Source organism: Bos taurus, chromosome 15 (assembly GCF_002263795.3).
Source record: "Bos taurus isolate L1 Dominette 01449 registration number 42190680 breed Hereford chromosome 15, ARS-UCD2.0, whole genome shotgun sequence".
Lineage (NCBI taxonomy): Eukaryota > Metazoa > Chordata > Mammalia > Artiodactyla > Bovidae > Bos > Bos taurus.
The window spans coordinates 14343325-14362302 of record NC_037342.1 but is presented as its reverse complement, the minus strand read 5'-3'; the positions used below and the strand labels follow the sequence as shown (position 1 = coordinate 14362302).

Below are 18978 nucleotides of genomic sequence, written 5' to 3'. Positions count from 1 at the left end.
TCCCTTTCACTTTTCACTTTCATGCACTGGAGAAGGAAATGGCAACACACTCCAGTGTTCTTGCCTAGAGAATCCCAGGGACGGGGGAGCCTGGTGGGCTGCTGTCTATGGAGTCACACAGAGTCGGACACGACTGAAGTGACTTAGCAGCAACAGCAGCAGACACACCTGTTCCTTGCCACTGGTCATGAGAATCAGTCTTCTCCATTTCCACTCTAAATATTTTTTAACTTAGTCTCCAAACTGTCTTCTCTTCTGACCAACTCTGGTTTTTAACCACCTCAAACTTATTCTGAAGGTATGTTTTCCACAATAAATCAGTCCTGTTATTCTTACTGATTCAATAAGTCATTTCAAAACCTTTGTAATTGGTTACGTTTATATTGATGTACTGTTTATACTGATTCAATTTTCAATATTGAACTGTCTATACTGATTCACTGCATAACACACATATTTCTTCAAAAAAATTAACAATTATAAAACCCTATATACAAAACTTTGCTGTACATCTGGCTGCAGGATGTAGCTCTTCTCTGGCTGTCCCCAGATTTCCCATACCAGACCCAACTCCTTCCTTAACTACCTTCCCCTGTCGCCTAGAAGAAATGGAGTAGCCCTCATAGTCAACAAAAGAGTCTGAAATGAAGTACTTGGGTACAATCTCAAAAATGACAGAATGATCTCTGTTTCCAAGGCAAACCATTCAATATCACAGTAATCCAAGTCTATGCCCCAACTACAGGGGCATATGGTTGGGGCATGGACTTTAGCTTCAGCAAGAAGAAGCTGAAAAAGCTGAAGTTGAACAGTTCTATAAAAACCTACAAGACCTTCTAGAACTAACACCCAAAAAAGATGTCCTTTTCACCACAGTGGACTGTAATACAAAAGTAGGAAGTCAAAATCCACCTGGAGTAACAGGCAAATTTGACCTTGGAGTACAAAATGAAGCAGGGCAAAGGCTAATACAGTTTTGCCAAAAGAATGCACTGGTCAAAGGAAACACCCTCTTCCAACAACACAAGAGAAGACTCTACGCATTGACATCACCAGATGGTCAATACCAAGAATAGACTAATTATATTCTTTGTAGCCAAAGATGAAGAAGCTCTATACAATCAGCAAAAACAAGACCAGGAGCTTACTGTGGCTCAGATCATGAACTCCTTATTGCCAAATTCAGACTTAAATTGAAGAAAGTGGAGAAAACCACTAGACCATACAGCCATGACCTAAATCAAATTCCTTACGATTATACAGTGGAAGTGACAAATAGATTCAAGGGATTAGATCTGATAGACAGAGTGCCTGAAAAACTATGGAGAGAGGTTTGTGACTCTGTACAGGAGGCAGTGATGAAGACCATCCCCAAGGAAAGAAATGCAAAAAAGCAAAACGGTTGTCTGAGGAGGCCTTACAAATAGCTGAGAAAAGGAGAAGCTAAAGGCAAAGGAGAAAAGGAAAGATATACCTATCTGAATGCAGACTTTCAAAGAATAGCAAGGGGAGATAAAACAGCCTTCCTCAGTGATCACTGCAAAGAAAGAGAGGAAAACAACAGAATGGGAAAGACCAGAGATCTCTTCTCTTCAACAGAAGCAGAAGATATTAAGAAGAGGTAGCAAGAATACACAGAAGAACTGTACAAAAAAGATCTTAATGACTCAAATAACCACAATGGTGTGATCACTTAAGTAGAGTCAGCCATCCTGGAAAGTGAAGTCAAGTGGGCCTTAGGAAGCATCACTATGAACAAAGCTAGTGGATGTGATGGAATTCTACCTAAGCTATTTCAAATCCCAGAAGATGATGCTGTGAAAGTGCTGCACTCAATATGCCAGCAAATCTGGAAAAGTCAGCAGTGGCCACAGGAAAGGAAAGGTCAGTTTTCATTTCAATCCCAAAAAAAGGCAAAGCAAAAGAATGTTCAAAATACCACATAATTGCACTCATCTCACACTCTAGTAAAATAATGCTCAAAATTCTCCAAGCCAGGCTTCAACAGTATGTGAAACGAGAACTTCCAGATGTTCAAGCTGGATTTAGAAAAGGCAGAGGAGACAGAGATCAAATTGCCAACATCTGCTAGATCACTGTAAAAGCAAGAGAGTTTCAGAAAAACATCTACTTCTGCTTTATTGACTACATCAAAGCCTTTGACTGTGTGGATCACAACAAACTGGAAAATTCTTCAACAGATGGGAATACCTGACCACCTAACATGCCTCCTGAGAAATCTGTATGCAGGTCCAGAAGCACAGTCAGAACCAGATATGAAACAATGGATTGTTTCCAAATTGGGAAATGAGTAAGTCAAGGCTGTATAGTGTCACCCTGCTTATTTAACTCATACGCAGAGTACATCATGTGAAATGCTGGGCTGGATGAAGCACAAGCTGGAATCAAAATTGCTGGGAGAAATATCAAAAACCTCAGATACATAGATGACACCACCCTTATAACAAAAAGGGAAAAAAAACTAAAGAGCCTCTTGATGAGAATGAAAAAGCTGGCTTAAAGTTCAATATTCAAAAAACAAAGATCACGGCACCCGGTCCCATCACTTCATGGCAAATAGATGGGGAAACAATGGAAACAGTGACAGACTTTATTTTCTTGGGCTCCAAAATCACTGCAGATGGTGATTGCAGCCATGAAATTAAAAGACACTTGCTCCTTAGAAGAAAAGCTATGACCAACCTAGACAGCATAATAAAAAGCAGAGACATTACTCTCCTGATAAAGGTCTGTCTAGTCAAAGCTATGGTTTTTCCAGTAGTCATGTATGGATGTGAGAGTTGGACTATTCAGAAAGCTGAGCGCCGAAGAATTGATGGTTTTGCACTGTGGTGTTGGAGAAGACTCTTGAGAGTCCCTTGGACTGCAAGGAGATCCAACCAGTCCATTCTAAAGGAGATCAGTCCTGGGTTTTCATTAGAAGGACTGATGCTGAAGCTGAAATTCCAATACTTTGGCCACCTGATGCGAAGAACTGACTCACTGGAAAAGACCCTGATGCTGGGAAAGATTGAAGGCAGGAGGAAAAGGGGACGACAGAGGATGAGGTGGTTGGATGGCATCACCGATTTGATGGACATTAGTTTGAGCAAGCTCCAGGAGTTGGTGATGAACAGGGAAGCCTGGCGTGCTGCAGTCCATGGTGTCACAAAGACTTGGACACAACTGAACTGAACCTATACGAAACACTAGATTACAGAACAGCCTCTGCCCTTGAGACTTCAGCCAGAAACAGACATTATATACCACATAGGCACATCAATAATACCATAAGAGCTACAAATAAGGGCTAGGGGAAAAAAAAAAAAAAAAAACTCAAAGAAAATGGTAATAACTTAAGGATTGGAGAAAAGAAGAAATACATTCAGCTGAACCATTTGAAACTGAGGGAAAAAAAAAAAACTCAAAAGTAGGGGAAGATAGTTTCATATTCCTTCTGGAGTTACTGAGGATTTTTTAATATATACACCATATATACAGTATTCCATTTCTATTAAAAAACTTCTTAGGACATAGAGCAAACATTTTGTAAAAGAGACTGTCTTAGGGCTTCCCTGGTGACTCGGTGGTAAAGAATGCACCTGCCAATACAGGAGACGTGGGTTCAATCCCCGATGTGGGATGACCCCATATGCTGCAGAGCAACTAAGCCTGCAGGCCACTACTATCGAGCTTGTGCTCTAGGAGGCTGGTAGCTGCAACTGCTGAGCCAACGAGCCACCAATTGCGGAAGGCCACGCGCTCTAGAGCCTGTGCTCTGCAACAGAAGCCATGGCAGTGAGAAGCCCGCGCAGAGCAGCTAATCCCTGCTCTCTGCACTAGTGAAAAGCCTATGCAGCAACAAAGACCACCACAGCCAAAAATAATAAATAAATAAATAAATATTTTTTTAAGAGAGAGACCATGTCTTATGTGAATGACAAATAATACACAACTGGTGGGAATCTTTTTTTTTTTTTGACTGCTATTTCCCAAATGGTTAAAGAAAAAGTTGTTGAGAATTAAGAAACCAGGATTTTAGTCCATTCTAGCTAACAGTAGTATCTGCAGCCTTAATCCCCACTCTCCATTATAGCTCCATTATCCGTGAAAAGTACCGATTTGACTATTTTAGTGGTTAGCTTTTTGATGGTCAGATACTTCTTTGAAAATCTCATGAAAACTATTCCCTGAACTGTTTCCAACGTCAGGAACTTTAAGGTCAAGAATCATGTCTTGATGGCCTCTTTTAGTTCTAACATAGTCCAGAGCTTCAGAAATGAGTATTCTACCTTTTGAAATATTCACACAATTATCTATACAAATACTGAAAAATGAAATTGTCCAAAAGGCATATGTGCATGTATGTGTATATATACGTTAAGTGTTTTCTAATTAGGTAATCAGAGACTTGAATAAATTTTATTTAAGACTCACAGCTTAAATAGAAATATTCCAATATTGTATTTCATACAACCGAGTCAAAAGGAAACTAAATCCAACAGCTACACTTATTTTACAAACTCTGGGCTATCACTTTGTAAACTCAACACCCCAATTACAGATAAACAGAAATAATACTCTATCAAGAAATATTTTCATTGTTTTAATATCAAGTGACTTTTATCAGAAACTATTTACCTTTCACTGTTTAAGTATTTAAACAATGAAATTAAATATTTTCATTGTTTTTATATCAAGTGATTTCATCAGAAACTATATCTTTTAAAATACACTTGAAAAACATTTTAATTAGCTAAGTAATGATTCTTTTTTCCTTTTTTGAAAAAAAAACCACCACAGATGGGCCACAGAAGTCTTCCCATCATGTCACTTCAAGTGCAATGGAAAGACCTTCACCGTCTGCCTCCCTGGCCCTACCACACATCATCAACAGCTTCCTCCATTCAGATTCCTGAGCTTAACGATTCTGTATCAAACATCATAAATTTCAAAACATATCTGTAGTAATTTATGGGAGACACCTCCATAAAAATATACATACAGTTGGTTAAGTTAACTTTTCTAAATAAATAATTTCATCAGAATGAAGGAGAACACAAGAACGTAAGCCCAGTGACTCAGGAGCGTCGTCCTTGCCCATGGCCGCCGTGCCCAGGTTTACGAGGCTTCCCGGTCTGTGATCTGCACTCTTCACCTAACCTGTGGCCTCAGCACACTGGACTCATTATTAGCTTCAGTGGCCTGACTCACTGGAGTGCTTAGCCTCTGCCAAGGTGAAAAACGAAAACACATGACTTGGAGTAATCTTGGTACTTGCATTTCTGCCAACACGCTCATGTTTCTTTCAAACACCACATGTGCTTTTCCTTCACCAGTCTCTTTCCAAATCTGCACACCATATTCCATTTCTTAAGAGTTTAGCTACCTTCCACATTACAGCAAATTGTCTATCTTCAATGGTTCCATTTGCTTAGTACCCACTCCTTCACCAATTCCTTCCACTTTGGCTTTTGACTCTACCAAGTCTTTAAAATGGCTCCTTAATATATTTAACGGAGAAGGCAATGGCACCCCACTCCAGTACTCTTGCCTGGAAAATCCCATGGATGGAGGAGCCTGGTAGGCTGCAGTCCATGGGGTCGCTAAGAGTCGGACACGACTGAGCGACTTGGCTTTCACTTTTCACTTTCATGCACTGGAGAAGGAAATGGCAACCCACTCCAGTGTTCTTGCCTGGAGAATCCCAGGGACAGGGGAGCCTGGTGGTTGCCGTCTATGGGGTCACACAGAGTCGGACACGACTGAAGTGACTTAGCATTAGCAATATATTTATTAATGATCTGAATTTTTTTTTTTAAAAAAAGGGTCTTTACCAGTTCTGATATTATAAATTCAGCTCTAATTAGCATATTCTTTTGGTTATTTCATATCCAAGTTTAATTTCATCAATACTGTTGAGCACCTACTATATGCAAGATACTACTATTCTAGGAGTTACTAGGTATTAATACAGAGATAAACAACAAGGTTGCTGCCCCTAGTGAACTTTCACTCCAAAGTATTTACTGCACGACACAATATACAATACAAAAAATAAATGAGAGAGAAGAACTTAAGGATCTGGACTAACGGCTTCAGAAGGTTCTTTGGGATTGGGGAAAAAAATGACCTTTAACACTCCTACGGCCACTGCTGAGTTTTCCAAATTTGCTGGCATATTGAGTGCAGCACTTTCACAGCATCATCTTTTAGGATTTGAAATAGCTCAACTGGAATTCCATCACCTCCACTAGCTTTGTTCGTTATGACGCTTCCTAAGGCCCACTTGACTTTGCATTCAGGATGTCTGGCTCTAGGTAAGTGATCACACCATCATGGTTATCTGGGTCATGAAGATCGTTTTTGTATAGTTCTTTGTATTCTTGCCACCGTTTCTTAATATCTTCTATTTCTGTTAGGTCCATACCATTTCTGTCCTTTATTGAGCCCATCTTTGCATGAAATGCTCCCTTGGTATCTCGAATATTCTTGAAGAGATCACTAGTCTTTCCCATTCTATGGTTTCCTCTATTTCTTTGCACTGATCACTGACAAAGGCTTTATTTGCTATTTTTTGAAACTCTGCATTCAGATGAGTATATCTTACCTTTTCGACTTTGCCTTTAGCTTCTCTTCCTTTCTCAGCTATTTGTAAGGCCTCCTCAGACAACCATTTTGCCTTTTTGCATTTCCATTTTGCACTGCCATTCTGATGGTCTTGAACACTGCCTCCTGTACAGTGTTACAAACCTCTGTCCATAGTTCTTCAGGCACTCTAACAGATCTAATCCCTTGAATCTATTTGTCACTTCCACTGTATAATCGTAAGGGATTTGATTTAGGTCATGCCTGAATGATCTAATGGTTTTCACTACTTTCTTCAATTTAAGTCTGAATTTGGCAATAAGGAGTTCATGATCTGGGCCATAGTCAGCTCCCAGTCTTGTTTTTGCTAACTATATAGAGCTTCTCCATCCTTGGCTGTAAAGAATATAATCAATCTGATTCCAGTAATGACCATCTGGTGATGTCCGTGTGTAGAGTCTTCTCCTGTGTTGTTGGAAGATGGTGTTTGCTATGACCAGTGCGTTCTCTTGGCAAAACTCTGTAAGTCTTTGCCCTGCTTCATTCTGTACTCCAAGGCCAAATTTGCCTGTTATTCCAGGTAGCTCTTGACTTCCTACTTTTGCATTACAGTCCCCTATGACAAGAAGGACATCTTTTTAGGGTAATAGTTCTAGAAGGTCTTGGAGGTCTTCATAGAACCATTCAACTTTAGCTTCTTCAGCATTACTGGTTGGGGCACAGACCTGGATTACTGTGATACTGAATGGTTTGCCTTGGAAACAGAGACCATTCTGTCATTTTTGAGACTGCACCCAAGTACTGCATTTCAGACTCTTTTGTTGACTATGAAGTTACTCCATTTCTTCTAAGGGATCCGTGCCCATAGTAGTAGATATGATGGTCATGTGAATTAAATTCACCCCTTCCAGTCCATTTTAGTTCACTGATCCTAAACTGTTGATGTCCACTCTTGTCATCTCCTGTTTGACCTCTAATTTATTTTGATTCATGGACCTAACATTCCAGGTTCCTATGCAACACTGCTCTTTAGAGCATCGGACTTTACTTCCATCACCAATCACATCCACAACCGGGCATTGTTTTCGCTTTGGTTCCATCTCTTCATTCTTTCTGGAGTTATTTCTCCATTCTTCTCCAGTAGCATATTGGGCACCTAGCGACCTGGGGTGTTCATCTTTAAGTACACTCATCTCACACGCTAGGAAAGTAATGCTCAAAATTCTCCAAGCCAGGCTTCAACAGTACATGAACCATGAACCTCCAGATGTTCAAGCTGGATTTAAAAACGCAGATGAACGAGAGATCAAATTGCCAACATCCACTGGATCATCAAAAAAGCAAGCGACTTTCAGAAAACCATCTACTTCTGCCTATTGATTACGCCAAAGCCTTTAACTATGTAGATCAAAACAAACTGTGGATTATTCTTCAAGAGATGGGAATACCTGACCACCTGACCTGCCTCTTGAGAAATCTGTATGCAGGTCAAGAAGCAACAGTTAGAACTGGGCATGGAAAAACAGACTGGTCCCCAACTGGGAAAGGAGTACATCAAGGCTGTACATTGTCACCCTACTTATTTAACTTATATGCAGAGTATATCATGAGAAACACTGGGCTAGATGAAGCACAAGCTGGAATCAAGACTGCCGGGAGAAATATCAATAACCTCAGATATGCAGATGACACCACCCTTATGGCAGAAAGTGAAGAGGAACTAAAGAGCCCCTTGATCAAAGTGAAAAAGGACAGTGAAAAAGCTGGCTTAAAACTCAACATCAAAAAACAAAGATCATGGCATCCGGTCCCATCACTTCATGGCAAATAGATGGGAAAACAATGGAAACAGTGACAGACTTTATTTTCTTGGACTCCAAAATCACTGCAGATGGTGACTGCAAGCCATGAAATTAAAAGATGCGTGTTCCTTGGAAGAAAAGCTATGACCAATCTAGATGGCATATTAAAAAGCAGAGACATTACTTTCCCAACAAGGGACTGTCTAGTCAAAGCTATGGTTTTTCCAGTAGTCAAATATAAATGTCAGAGTTGGACTATATAGAAAGCTGAGCACCGAAGAACTGATGCTTTTGAACTGTGGTGTTGGAGAACACTCTTTGAGAGTCCCTTGGACTGCAAGGAGATCCAACCAGTCAATCCAAAAGGAAATCAGTCTTGAATATTCATTGGAAGGACTGATGCTGAAGCTGAAACTCCAATACGCTGGCCACCTGATGCAAAGAACTAACTCACTGGAAAAGACCCTGATGCTGGGAAAGATCGAAGGCAGGAGGAGTAGGAGACTAGAGAGGATGAGATGGCTGGATGGCATCACCGACTCAATGGACATGGGTTTAAGCAAGCTCCGGGAGTTGGTGATGGACAGGGAAGCCTGGCATGCTGCAGTCCATGGGGTCGCAAAGAGTCGGACATGACTGAGTGACTGACCTGAACTGAACATCTGAAGTTAGCTAGAATATAGAACCATGCTCCTGGGAAGAAAGGTTATGACAAATCTAGACAGCATATTACAAAGAAAAGACATCACTTTGCCAACAAAGGTCCATATATTCAAAGCTACGGCTTTTCCAATAGTCATGTACAACTGTGAGAGTTGGATCATAAAGAAAACTGAGTGTCGAAGAATTGACATTTTTGAACTATGGTGTTGGAGAAGACTCTTCAGAGTCCCTTGGACAACAAGGAGATCAAACCAGTGAATCCTAAAGGAAATCAACTCTGAATATTCATTTGAGGGACTGATGCTGAAGCTCAGACTCCAGTAATGTGGCCACCTGATGCGAAGAGCCAACTCCCTGGAAAAGACTCTGATGCTGGGAAAGACTGAGGGCAAGAGGAGAAGGGACAACAGAGGATGAGATCATTGGATGGCATCACTGACTCAACGGACATGAGAGTTTGAGCAAACTCTGGGAAATAGTGAAGGACATGGAAGCCTGGCGTGCTGCAGTCCATGGGGTCACAAATAGTCAGACACGACTTGGCCAACTAACAAGAAGAAGAGGAGGTTCAATACGGTCTCAAAAATTTCACTAAATAAACAACATAAGAAAAAGAAAAAGAATTAGGAAATTCAAGACATTTTAAGGCCACTGTTAGAGGCAGACCACTCTGGCTGAAGCATGAGATACTTACAAGCTCAATCAGATATACGGCAAAAAAGGTAAGATGTTATTAGATTGTACAAGTCCTAAAAAATAACCTGATATCTAGATGGTTCTGAAAGCAGTGAGAAGACACTGAAAAGTCTCTGTGCTTGAGGAAAATCATTTTAACAGTGGGTCAAAGAATGGATGATAACAGCAGGAAAACCTATTTGGAAACTATTAGGAGACCTCCTCAAGGTAGCAGTATTAAGGGCCTAAACTAGCAGAGAAAGGAAATAGAGTGGATGCAAAGGACACTGGAGACAGAATCAACAGAACTCAACAACTGACTTGAGATGATCAGAGAGGGAGAGAAAAGGGTCAAAATATGATCCCAAGTATTGCTTATGGAGAAACCAGTGTGCCAGTTAGACCAAGGAAAGTAGCTAACAAGGTTCTTCCTGGCATCAGGGCCTCCCCACCCAGCAGTGGACCAAGATTTTACATGTTACTTGGTCAAGCACCTGTTCGTTCATTCATTCAGGCAACTTTGACTTACACTACATTTCTCTAGTCCATTATGTTTCCCATTCTTCCACACAACTATTTCATATGGTCTTTTCTTTCCCCATCCTCTACTGCCCTCTCCATCTTCAATATCAGTAGGTTACTTAGATTCCCATTTCACTGAAAAATCCAGAAGTAATCAAAATAGATCTTTCACAGGCTCCCTCAACTACAATCTCTTTGCACGTGTGTCCATGTACTCCGCCTTTCCTTCTCTTACTGGAGGGAAAGCATCCATAATTCCATCTAAAGCCAGCTCCTCCACTAAACTATTATCTCCCTTCATCTTTGCAAGAAAATCCCTGCAGCAATTTTCCCTCTGGTTCTTGCAACAGAAAAATTTTCTTCTCCTCTCAGTCATTCCAGTCAACATAGAAACATGCTATTATTTCTCTTAACTTAACCCCTACTGATACCAATTTGCTTCTTTGAGCTTCCTTATGGCAAAACTCCTAGAAACAGAAGTCTACTCACTGCTTCCAACTCCTCACTTCTCATTCTCTCTGAACCTGCTTCCAACAGGTCAACCAAAATGCTTTTATCAAGCCATCAAGAACTCCACTTCGCGAAAGTCAGTTGTCAATACTCAGTCCCCATCTGTAAGCAGCATTTGACAGAGATGAGCCTTCCTTCTTCAAAGACTTCCTATCCTCGGCTTCCCAAACACTGTACTCTTATCGCTACCTCGTGAGCCCCTCTTCCTCTCAGGTCTCCTATGGTGATTCCTTTTCTCTTCTGAACCTCCTAACACTGAATTTCACCTGAACTCTGTCCTTGAAACTCTTATCTTCTCTATGCACACCTCCCCTCCTTAATAATCTCACCCAGTCTCATAACTTGAACATCTCTAAGTTGATGAGCCTAAATTTAAACACCATCGCACACTTTTCTCTTGAAATCCAGATTCTAATTACAAATTTACTTAACACCTTCAGGTGAACATCTAATATGCCCCAAACCAAATTCCTGCTCTTCCTGATACTAGCTCTAACATCTTAGTAAATAGTAATTCTAACCTTCTCTGGGTTTCCCAGGTGGCGCAATGGTCAAGAATCCGCCTGCCAATGCAGGAAACACAGACTCGATCCCTGGGTCAGGAAGACCCCTGGAGAAGGAAATGGCAATGGACTCCAGTATTCTTGCCTGGGTAATTCCACGGACAGAGGAGCCTGGTAAGCTACATTCTGCAAAGAGTCGGACACAACTGAGCACATCCTTCTACACTTTCTTGAGCCAAAAACTCTAGAGTGTACTTCTGACTTTTCTCCTATACTACACGGTCAGTCCATCAGGAAATCTGCCTGGTTGCACCCTCAAAACAAGTCTCTCTACTCTTCTGGCTACTATCATCTGCCTTCTGGATGATTCCAACTGCCTACCAACCAGTCTCCCTGCTTCTGCATCCTAGTCTGTTCTCGACACAGCAGTCAGATTAACATTCTGAAACATCTGACATAGTAACCCCTCTGCAAAAAAACCTCCCGCTCCTCTCCCTCAGCACTCAGAACAAAAGCCATTAAGTCCTTAAAATGCCCCCAAAGCCTTCCACAATCGCCCCTCTGCTTCTCTGTACTACAGCAACAGTGGAGCCCTCGCTGTTCCTCAAACACACCAGGCAAGGTCCAACTTCAAGTTCTTAGTATTTTCTGTTTATCTGTAACTCTCTTCTAAATATTGCACTTCTTCCTTTTTCCAGCCTTTTTACTCAAATGTTGCCTGCATAGTGAGACCTTCCCTGGCCATTCCATTTAAAATTGCGAACAACTCCAAACCCACCCACTCATTCTCTACTCATCCTCCCGGCTTTATTTTTCCAAATCTGATACACTTGTTGTTTTACTTATTTTCTGTTTTCTCCATTTAGTTAATACTCAGTGAGTACTTACTTACCATATGCCAGGAAGACTTCAAATACTGGTAAAGATTAAATAAAATGATGCATTCAAAGAGTTTAGCATACTACCTGACAGAAACACCAGAACAATGTAAAATATTATTTGTATCTAATGGAGACTGGAATAGCATGCCTCCTACTATCATCAGAAAACTCCAGTTTTAACAGAATGAGGTTAAATGCGGGGCTGGAGAATTAAGAAAAATGACACTCTCAGCAATTTGATCCTTAAAGAAACAAGAAGCTAAATTATCCACAATCGGATAGTCTCTGCCAGAGAATATTTAATACAATTTATTTAAAACATGACAAGAAAGCAAAAATAACTTCTGGAAAAGAAAGTTTCATATTTCCCTTCTAGCAATCCGTTCCAATTATTAAATCACTGTTGGAAACATAAGATCCTTTCTACTTTCATCACAAAAGCTGTGTACTATTTTATTGCATGACCAAAAAAGGATATCTACCATTATGTGTTTAATAGTGGATTACTATAAGTAACCATACTGAAAAGCATCTTCACAATAAGAAGCATGGGACATTTTGGCAGATGCTGACACATAACTAATCTCTCATTCTAACTGGGACATGTAAGTTTAAGCTACAAGGAAAGAAAGGAAAATTAGGTCTCATGAGTCACGGAAAGTCATTTAGCCTCTCAGAGCCTCAAGTTCATACTGCAACAGGGATAAAAATACTACTTGCTCTTCTTATCTTACTGGATGGTTACAAAGACCAAGTGAAAATAATGTGAAAATACTATCTAAGCATTAAAATTATTTTCTATATAAACACCATTACTAGGGGTACAGGGGGAGGACCAGCATTCAACACTGATAACATATTAAAGTGAAGCTACTGTTAAAATGTTTCAGATATATATGGGGCTATCTAAGAAACTAGGCATCAGGAAGACTTTCTAGACTAACACCATTCCTCTCAGATGATTCCTTGAATTATATACCCTCTCACCACATTCATCTTTGCTTCACAGCTACTTCCTACAATTCTTTGCTAGTGTTTTCAAGCAAGCTTATGTTTTCTGGTTAGGTAAAATGCTCAAACTCAATAAATGCATGCTCATCAAGAAAACTTCAAAAATAAAAATCAGCTCTTTAGAGATTAGCATTTACAACATATCTATTATATTTAAAATGACAGTAATAGAATATTAAGCCAGATCAATTTATACTAAAAAAATTTTAAAGGATAACTGATTTATAGGAAAAGACATTAAATAAATATTTGAGATGATCAAATCTATCATTACAAACAATAAACTGTTAGTCACTCAGTCGTGTTCAACTCTTTGCAACCTCATGGACTACAGCCTGCCAGGTTCCTCTGTACATGGAATATTCCAGGCAAGAATACTGAAAAGGGTTGTCATTTCCTTCGCCAGGGGATCTTCCCAACCCAGGGATCAAACTGGAGTCTCCTGCATTGTAGGCAGATTCTTTACCATCTGAGCCACTAGGGAAAACCGTCAGACAAACAATAAAAGACCTGTGGAAGTCACCAAATGTCCCAAAAAAAAAAAAAAAAATACATCATCTTATTTTTGATAAAATCCAGATTGAGTAGAATCTGTCACACAAATGAGAAGATGACATATGGAATCACAGGTTCATGGTCCAGATACTTTTTTTTTCATGACCGATTAGTATCATTATATTCACCAAGTGATTTCAAAAAGTGAAGATTAAAATAACTGTAGTTGTTGCCATTCAAATTAAATTATAGCCATTCCATAGTATCTGCTTTAATCACTAAATGCCACCTCCCCCCCCATGACAAAAAAGATTTCTCCAAATATAAGCATACATGAGAAACACAAGTGTTTCCAAACTTAGCAATCATTCTCCACTATCCATATTCCCTTTAACTGACAGGCTACCAAAAGGGTCATTTCCTATATCCAGCGCCTCTTCTTTGGAGTGACCTCCAAAATGGTACAGGAAGTGTTGAGAAAGTGAGGCCTTTGTGAACGATGACATTCAATGACATTCAATGAACTCAATTCAAGTCATAAGGAAGATGTGAGGGGTGGAGCTGCTGTACAAGATGGTCTCAAAAGTTCAAATCTGAGATCCTGTGACTCAGAGCACACAAATCTTAGACATAAAATTCTAAGACTACAAATAAAGAGCTATGGTTCTAACTATTGGAAAAATTTGCTAAACTGGACTTTATCATTTTTTAATATTCCTTTCAGCTCCTGATAGTCAAAATGCCTCTGACTATCCCTTCCTAAACACGCACATGTACACATACATACAAATAAACTATTGTCCCATATGAAAACATGATTCAACGACTTCGCTGTCAGTATGAAAACGTGATTCAAAGACTTTGCTGTCAGTATTACTTCTTAGCTATTTTGCATAAACTTTCCTATATGAAGGCTGCTACACAGCACCAACATCATGCAATTTTATTCATCTTCAATTAGCATTGGCATTTTTCTACCCAAACCTTCAATCAGGATCATTAAGAAATAATATCAAATTATAATTATTTTTTTCCTATAAATCCTTTAATGGAGGTACAAAAAATCACCAAAGAGGTTCAAATATCTAAGCCATAAATAAATAGAACATTCCCTGCATAACCTGCAAGTAATTAACACAGTTCAAAATAATGGAGAGGTAAGTGTACTTTGGCGCAAAAGCAATCCTAATACCTCAAGAGTAGGCAAAACAATTTTTGCCCTCAACAGTAGTAATATCTTTACTTAAATTAAGTGCACTATGTCAAAAAAAAAAGCATAAATAAAACACAGTTTAGAAATTAATAAAGTTGTTATAGAGAGAATATTTTCTCAAAAGCAAGCTGATTAAAATATAACTAGCACTGTGGAATTGGAGAAGGCAATGGCACCAGTACTCTTGCCTGGAAAATCTCATGGATGGATGAGCCTGGTAGTCGCTAAGAGTCAGACACGACTGAGCAACTTCACTTTCGCTTTTCACTTTCATGCACTGGAGAAAGAAATGGCAACCCACTCCAGTGTTCTTGCCTGGAGAATCCCAGGGATGGGGGAGCCTGATGGGCTGCCGTCTATGGGGTCGCACAGAGTCGGACACGACTGACTCCACTTAGCAGCAGCAGCAGCAGCAGCACTGTGGAATACTCTTGTTAATAATACTAATTATTCTACAGATTTATTCATATGTAGACTGCTTTTCTCAAGAGGCTAAAAAAAATCTCAGAATAAAATTGCCATTATATGCTTACACTCTAAATTCTGATTCATTATATTATCCTTAGGAAGAGCAGTTAAAGATTACATGAACACGCAAACAATTCACATTCACAAATGTGCTTATCCAAATTTGCAAAGCCACAGCCCTCGTAAATGAGAAACCACTTTCAGCAGAATTCTCCTCTTTAAACCATTTTTCATTCTACCCTAAACTATATTATTCTCTTTACTCCTAATTTAAAGGAATCAAGTCAGTATTATTTTAATGTTAATGTCTGGCTCCACAAAATAACCAAATGAACATCTACACATATCCATGAAAGAATAGAACTTAGGTATATAGACAGTAAGAGGGGCAAGAAAGCAAGGCAATTTCAGAAAACAAATCTGCTTCACAGATTACACTAAAGCCTTTGACTGTGTGGATCACAACAAACTGTGGAAATTCTTAAAGAGATGGAAAATTCTTAAATACCAGACCACCTTACCTGCCTCCTGAGAAATCCGTATGCAGGTCAAGAAGCAACAGTTAGAACTGGACATAGAAAGACAAGTTGGTTCAAAATTGGGAAAGCAGTACGTCAAGGCTGTATATTATCACCCCGCTTATTTAATTTCTATGCAGAGAACATCATGTGAAATGGCAGTCTGGATGAATCACAAGCTGGAATCAAGATTGCTGGGAGAAATATCAACAACCTCAGATATGCAGATGACAACACTTTAATGGCAGAAAGTGAAGAAGAACTAAAAAGCCTCTTGATGAAGGTGAAAGAGGAGAGTGAAAAAGCTGGCTTAAACTCAACACTTGAAATACTGAAATCATAGAATCTGGTCTCATCACATCTTAGTGATAAGTGATGGCTTTAGAGTGTAAGGAAGATGCTAGATATCTAAGTATTTCATAATAGTACAGTGTGGAAGTGAAGGGGTATAAAAGATGCAACAGAAAGGCAGCAGAGAATACAAATGGCAAATAGAAGGGGAAAAAGTGGAAGCAGTGACAGACTTTATTTTCTTGAGCTCCAAAATCACTGCAGACAGTGACTGCAGCCATGAAATTAAGAGACACTTGCTCCCTGGAAGGAAAGTTATGAAAAACATAGTTAGTGTATTAAAAAGCAGAGACATCACTTTGCCAACAAAGGTCCATCTAGTCAAAGCTATAGTTTTTCCAGGAGTCACGTACAGATGTGAGAGTTGGACCATAAAGAAGCTGAGTGCTGAAAAACTGATGCCTTCAAATTGTGGTGCTGAAGAAGACTCCTGAGAGTCCCTTGGACTGCAAGGAGATCAAACCAGTCAATCCTAAAGGAAATCAACCCTGAATATTCACTGAAGGACTTATGCTGAACCTGAAACTCCCAATACTTTGGCCAGATGATGCAAAGAGCTGACTCAGTGAAAAAGGCCCTGATGCTGGGAAAGACTGAAGATAAAAGGAGAAGAGAGCAGCAGATGAGATGGTTAGATAGTATCACAAACTCAATGGACATGAGTTTGAGCAAACTCCGGGAGACAGTGAAGGACAGGAAGCCTGGCTTGCTGCAGTCAACGGGGTTGCAAAGAGTTAGACAGGACTTAGCGACTGAACAACAACAAAGAGAAGCATAATACAGGACAGCTCTAGTCATACTATTTTTCAATAGTTCTGCCACTATGTCAGCCAGAGTGACATAGTTTTCTTTCCACCACAAGATCAAAACAGAAATCCCATCATCTGACTCTTAGTCATTCCCACACATTTACTGGTCTGCTGTTATTTTAACAGAATGTCTTTTTCCCTTGCTACACTATTCCTAACAGCAGTGTTCCACCCTTTTGGTCTCAAAAGCTCTACTACTTCAAAGTGTAGCATTTTGATGAACAGAGTTATACAAACTAACTATTGGTAGGCAGGCAGAAGTTACTTTTTATATGCTTTTCATAACAGTATCATTAAATAAGATAAGGTACTCCCCACTTTTCAATTATTTGTTTCAATCAGATTTTAAGTTATACTTATTGGTGAAAGTTATAATTATTCTTGAGAATTAATCAGGCTAAAAACTTGCTCCTTAGGACAGTCATGTCTAAACAAACAAATCTGGGTACCTACACAGAAGTATTTCTTACCTCATACTACTGAACTTACAAGCATCCCTGATAATGCTGCAAAAGCAGAAAAATCTGTCTCCAGATACTTGTTCCTGTTCAGTTGCTAGTAGGGGTCACATCACATTCAAATATTCCCATGCTTCAAAGTACCCATCAGTTTTCCTTGCCAGGATGGAGACTTGGAATCTCTACCTTCACTAAAGGACTCAGCCATCTCCCCTCTGGTCTTCACTCTCTCCCTCTCCCTTTGTGAAGCAGGAACTTCCTAAAGTCAGCTGTTTCATACCCTCCCCTCTGACAGTTACTGACATCACCCATGTGTCAGGGACTAGGGATAGTGTTGAAAACAGATTCATTTTCTTCATGGGACTTAAGAATACAACGAAGATGCTAGATATCTAAGTATTTTGTAAGAGAACAGTGTGGAAATGAAGGGATATAAAGGATGCAGCAGACACACAGCAGAGAATACAAAGCTCAGAGCACAGATGCAGACTCAGGAGCACTCAGGAGCTGAAAACATGAGCGGCAGCGTCACAAAGACTTGGTTTCACCACTTAGCAGATAATAATTCAGGCAAGTTACTTAGTCGAACATCTTTCTTTATAAAATAAGGTAATGATACCTTATTAAGACCATAATAAGGATAAAAAAACACATGACCTGTAGAAAGTAATTAGTGCTAAACTCTTAACTTGTAGAAAGTGTTAAACCAATAGCATTGTGAAAATACAAGAGTACCCTGATCAGAAGGGAAAATAAGATAAAATAAAAAATAAAGGTCTCCTTTCAAGTAACCCACTAATTAGATTAAAATGAAGCAAAGTTCGTGGCACTAAAAGTACTTTTCACTCAGATGTGCACTGTAAAATGTCCTCATTTGACTAAGATAACTAAATGTATAAACTTTTAAGCTTAAAATAAAAAGTTTTAGTTAATGGACAAATCACTTAATTCTAAGCACAAACATCAAGGGGAAAATTTTTAAATATATATAAATATGTATATGTTACACACATGCATACACGTATCCTGTGTAACTTCTGACAGATTCAAACAGAAGACTGGCCCAAATAAACCAATTCCATCACCAGCATTTTTCAGTGTAACTACCAGCAATGTACCAACCCTCCTGACTCTGCTGCCCGTAATGGAATTAATTAGCATCACTTTATTGTCCAACACACCAACACTTGGTGTATTTCACAATAACAAACCGAAAAATAAAACTCAAGCATCAGAAGATGCCAAAAAATAGATTTATACTCCTCTTAGTTCTGATTTAATAATTCAAAATCCAGTAAAAAATATTTCTATTATAGCAGAAGAAAGTGTTTGTGATAATTAGGGGTGCAGATAAATATGCCCACACTTTACACTCCTAGCTCAAGTACAATTCACCTATCTTTTCACATATCCTAATCAACTAATGCCTCCCAAGAATCTGAGAAAGCTTGCATTTCTTTTATTTCCAGTTACTATTGACCACAGTCATTACAGTAAGATTTAAATCACTT

At 39.4% G+C, this 18978-nt stretch overlaps 1 protein-coding gene across 6 annotated transcripts in view; it reads right to left on the bottom strand.

The window, feature by feature from the left end:
* Positions 1 to 18978, bottom strand: part of MTMR2 (myotubularin related protein 2) — a 118420-nt gene that overhangs the window by 85298 nt on the left and 14144 nt on the right. The window contains exon 1 of one of the 6 annotated variants that reach the window (XM_024975403.2): positions 17480 to 17800. The exons of the other annotated variants lie outside the window; for them this stretch is intronic. Within the exon in view, the coding sequence (XP_024831171.1) occupies positions 17480 to 17484 (5 nt within the window). The 5' untranslated portion in view covers positions 17485 to 17800. Of the gene's footprint in view, positions 1 to 17479; positions 17801 to 18978 lie in introns of those variants that run through there. 6 annotated transcript variants of the gene reach the window in all.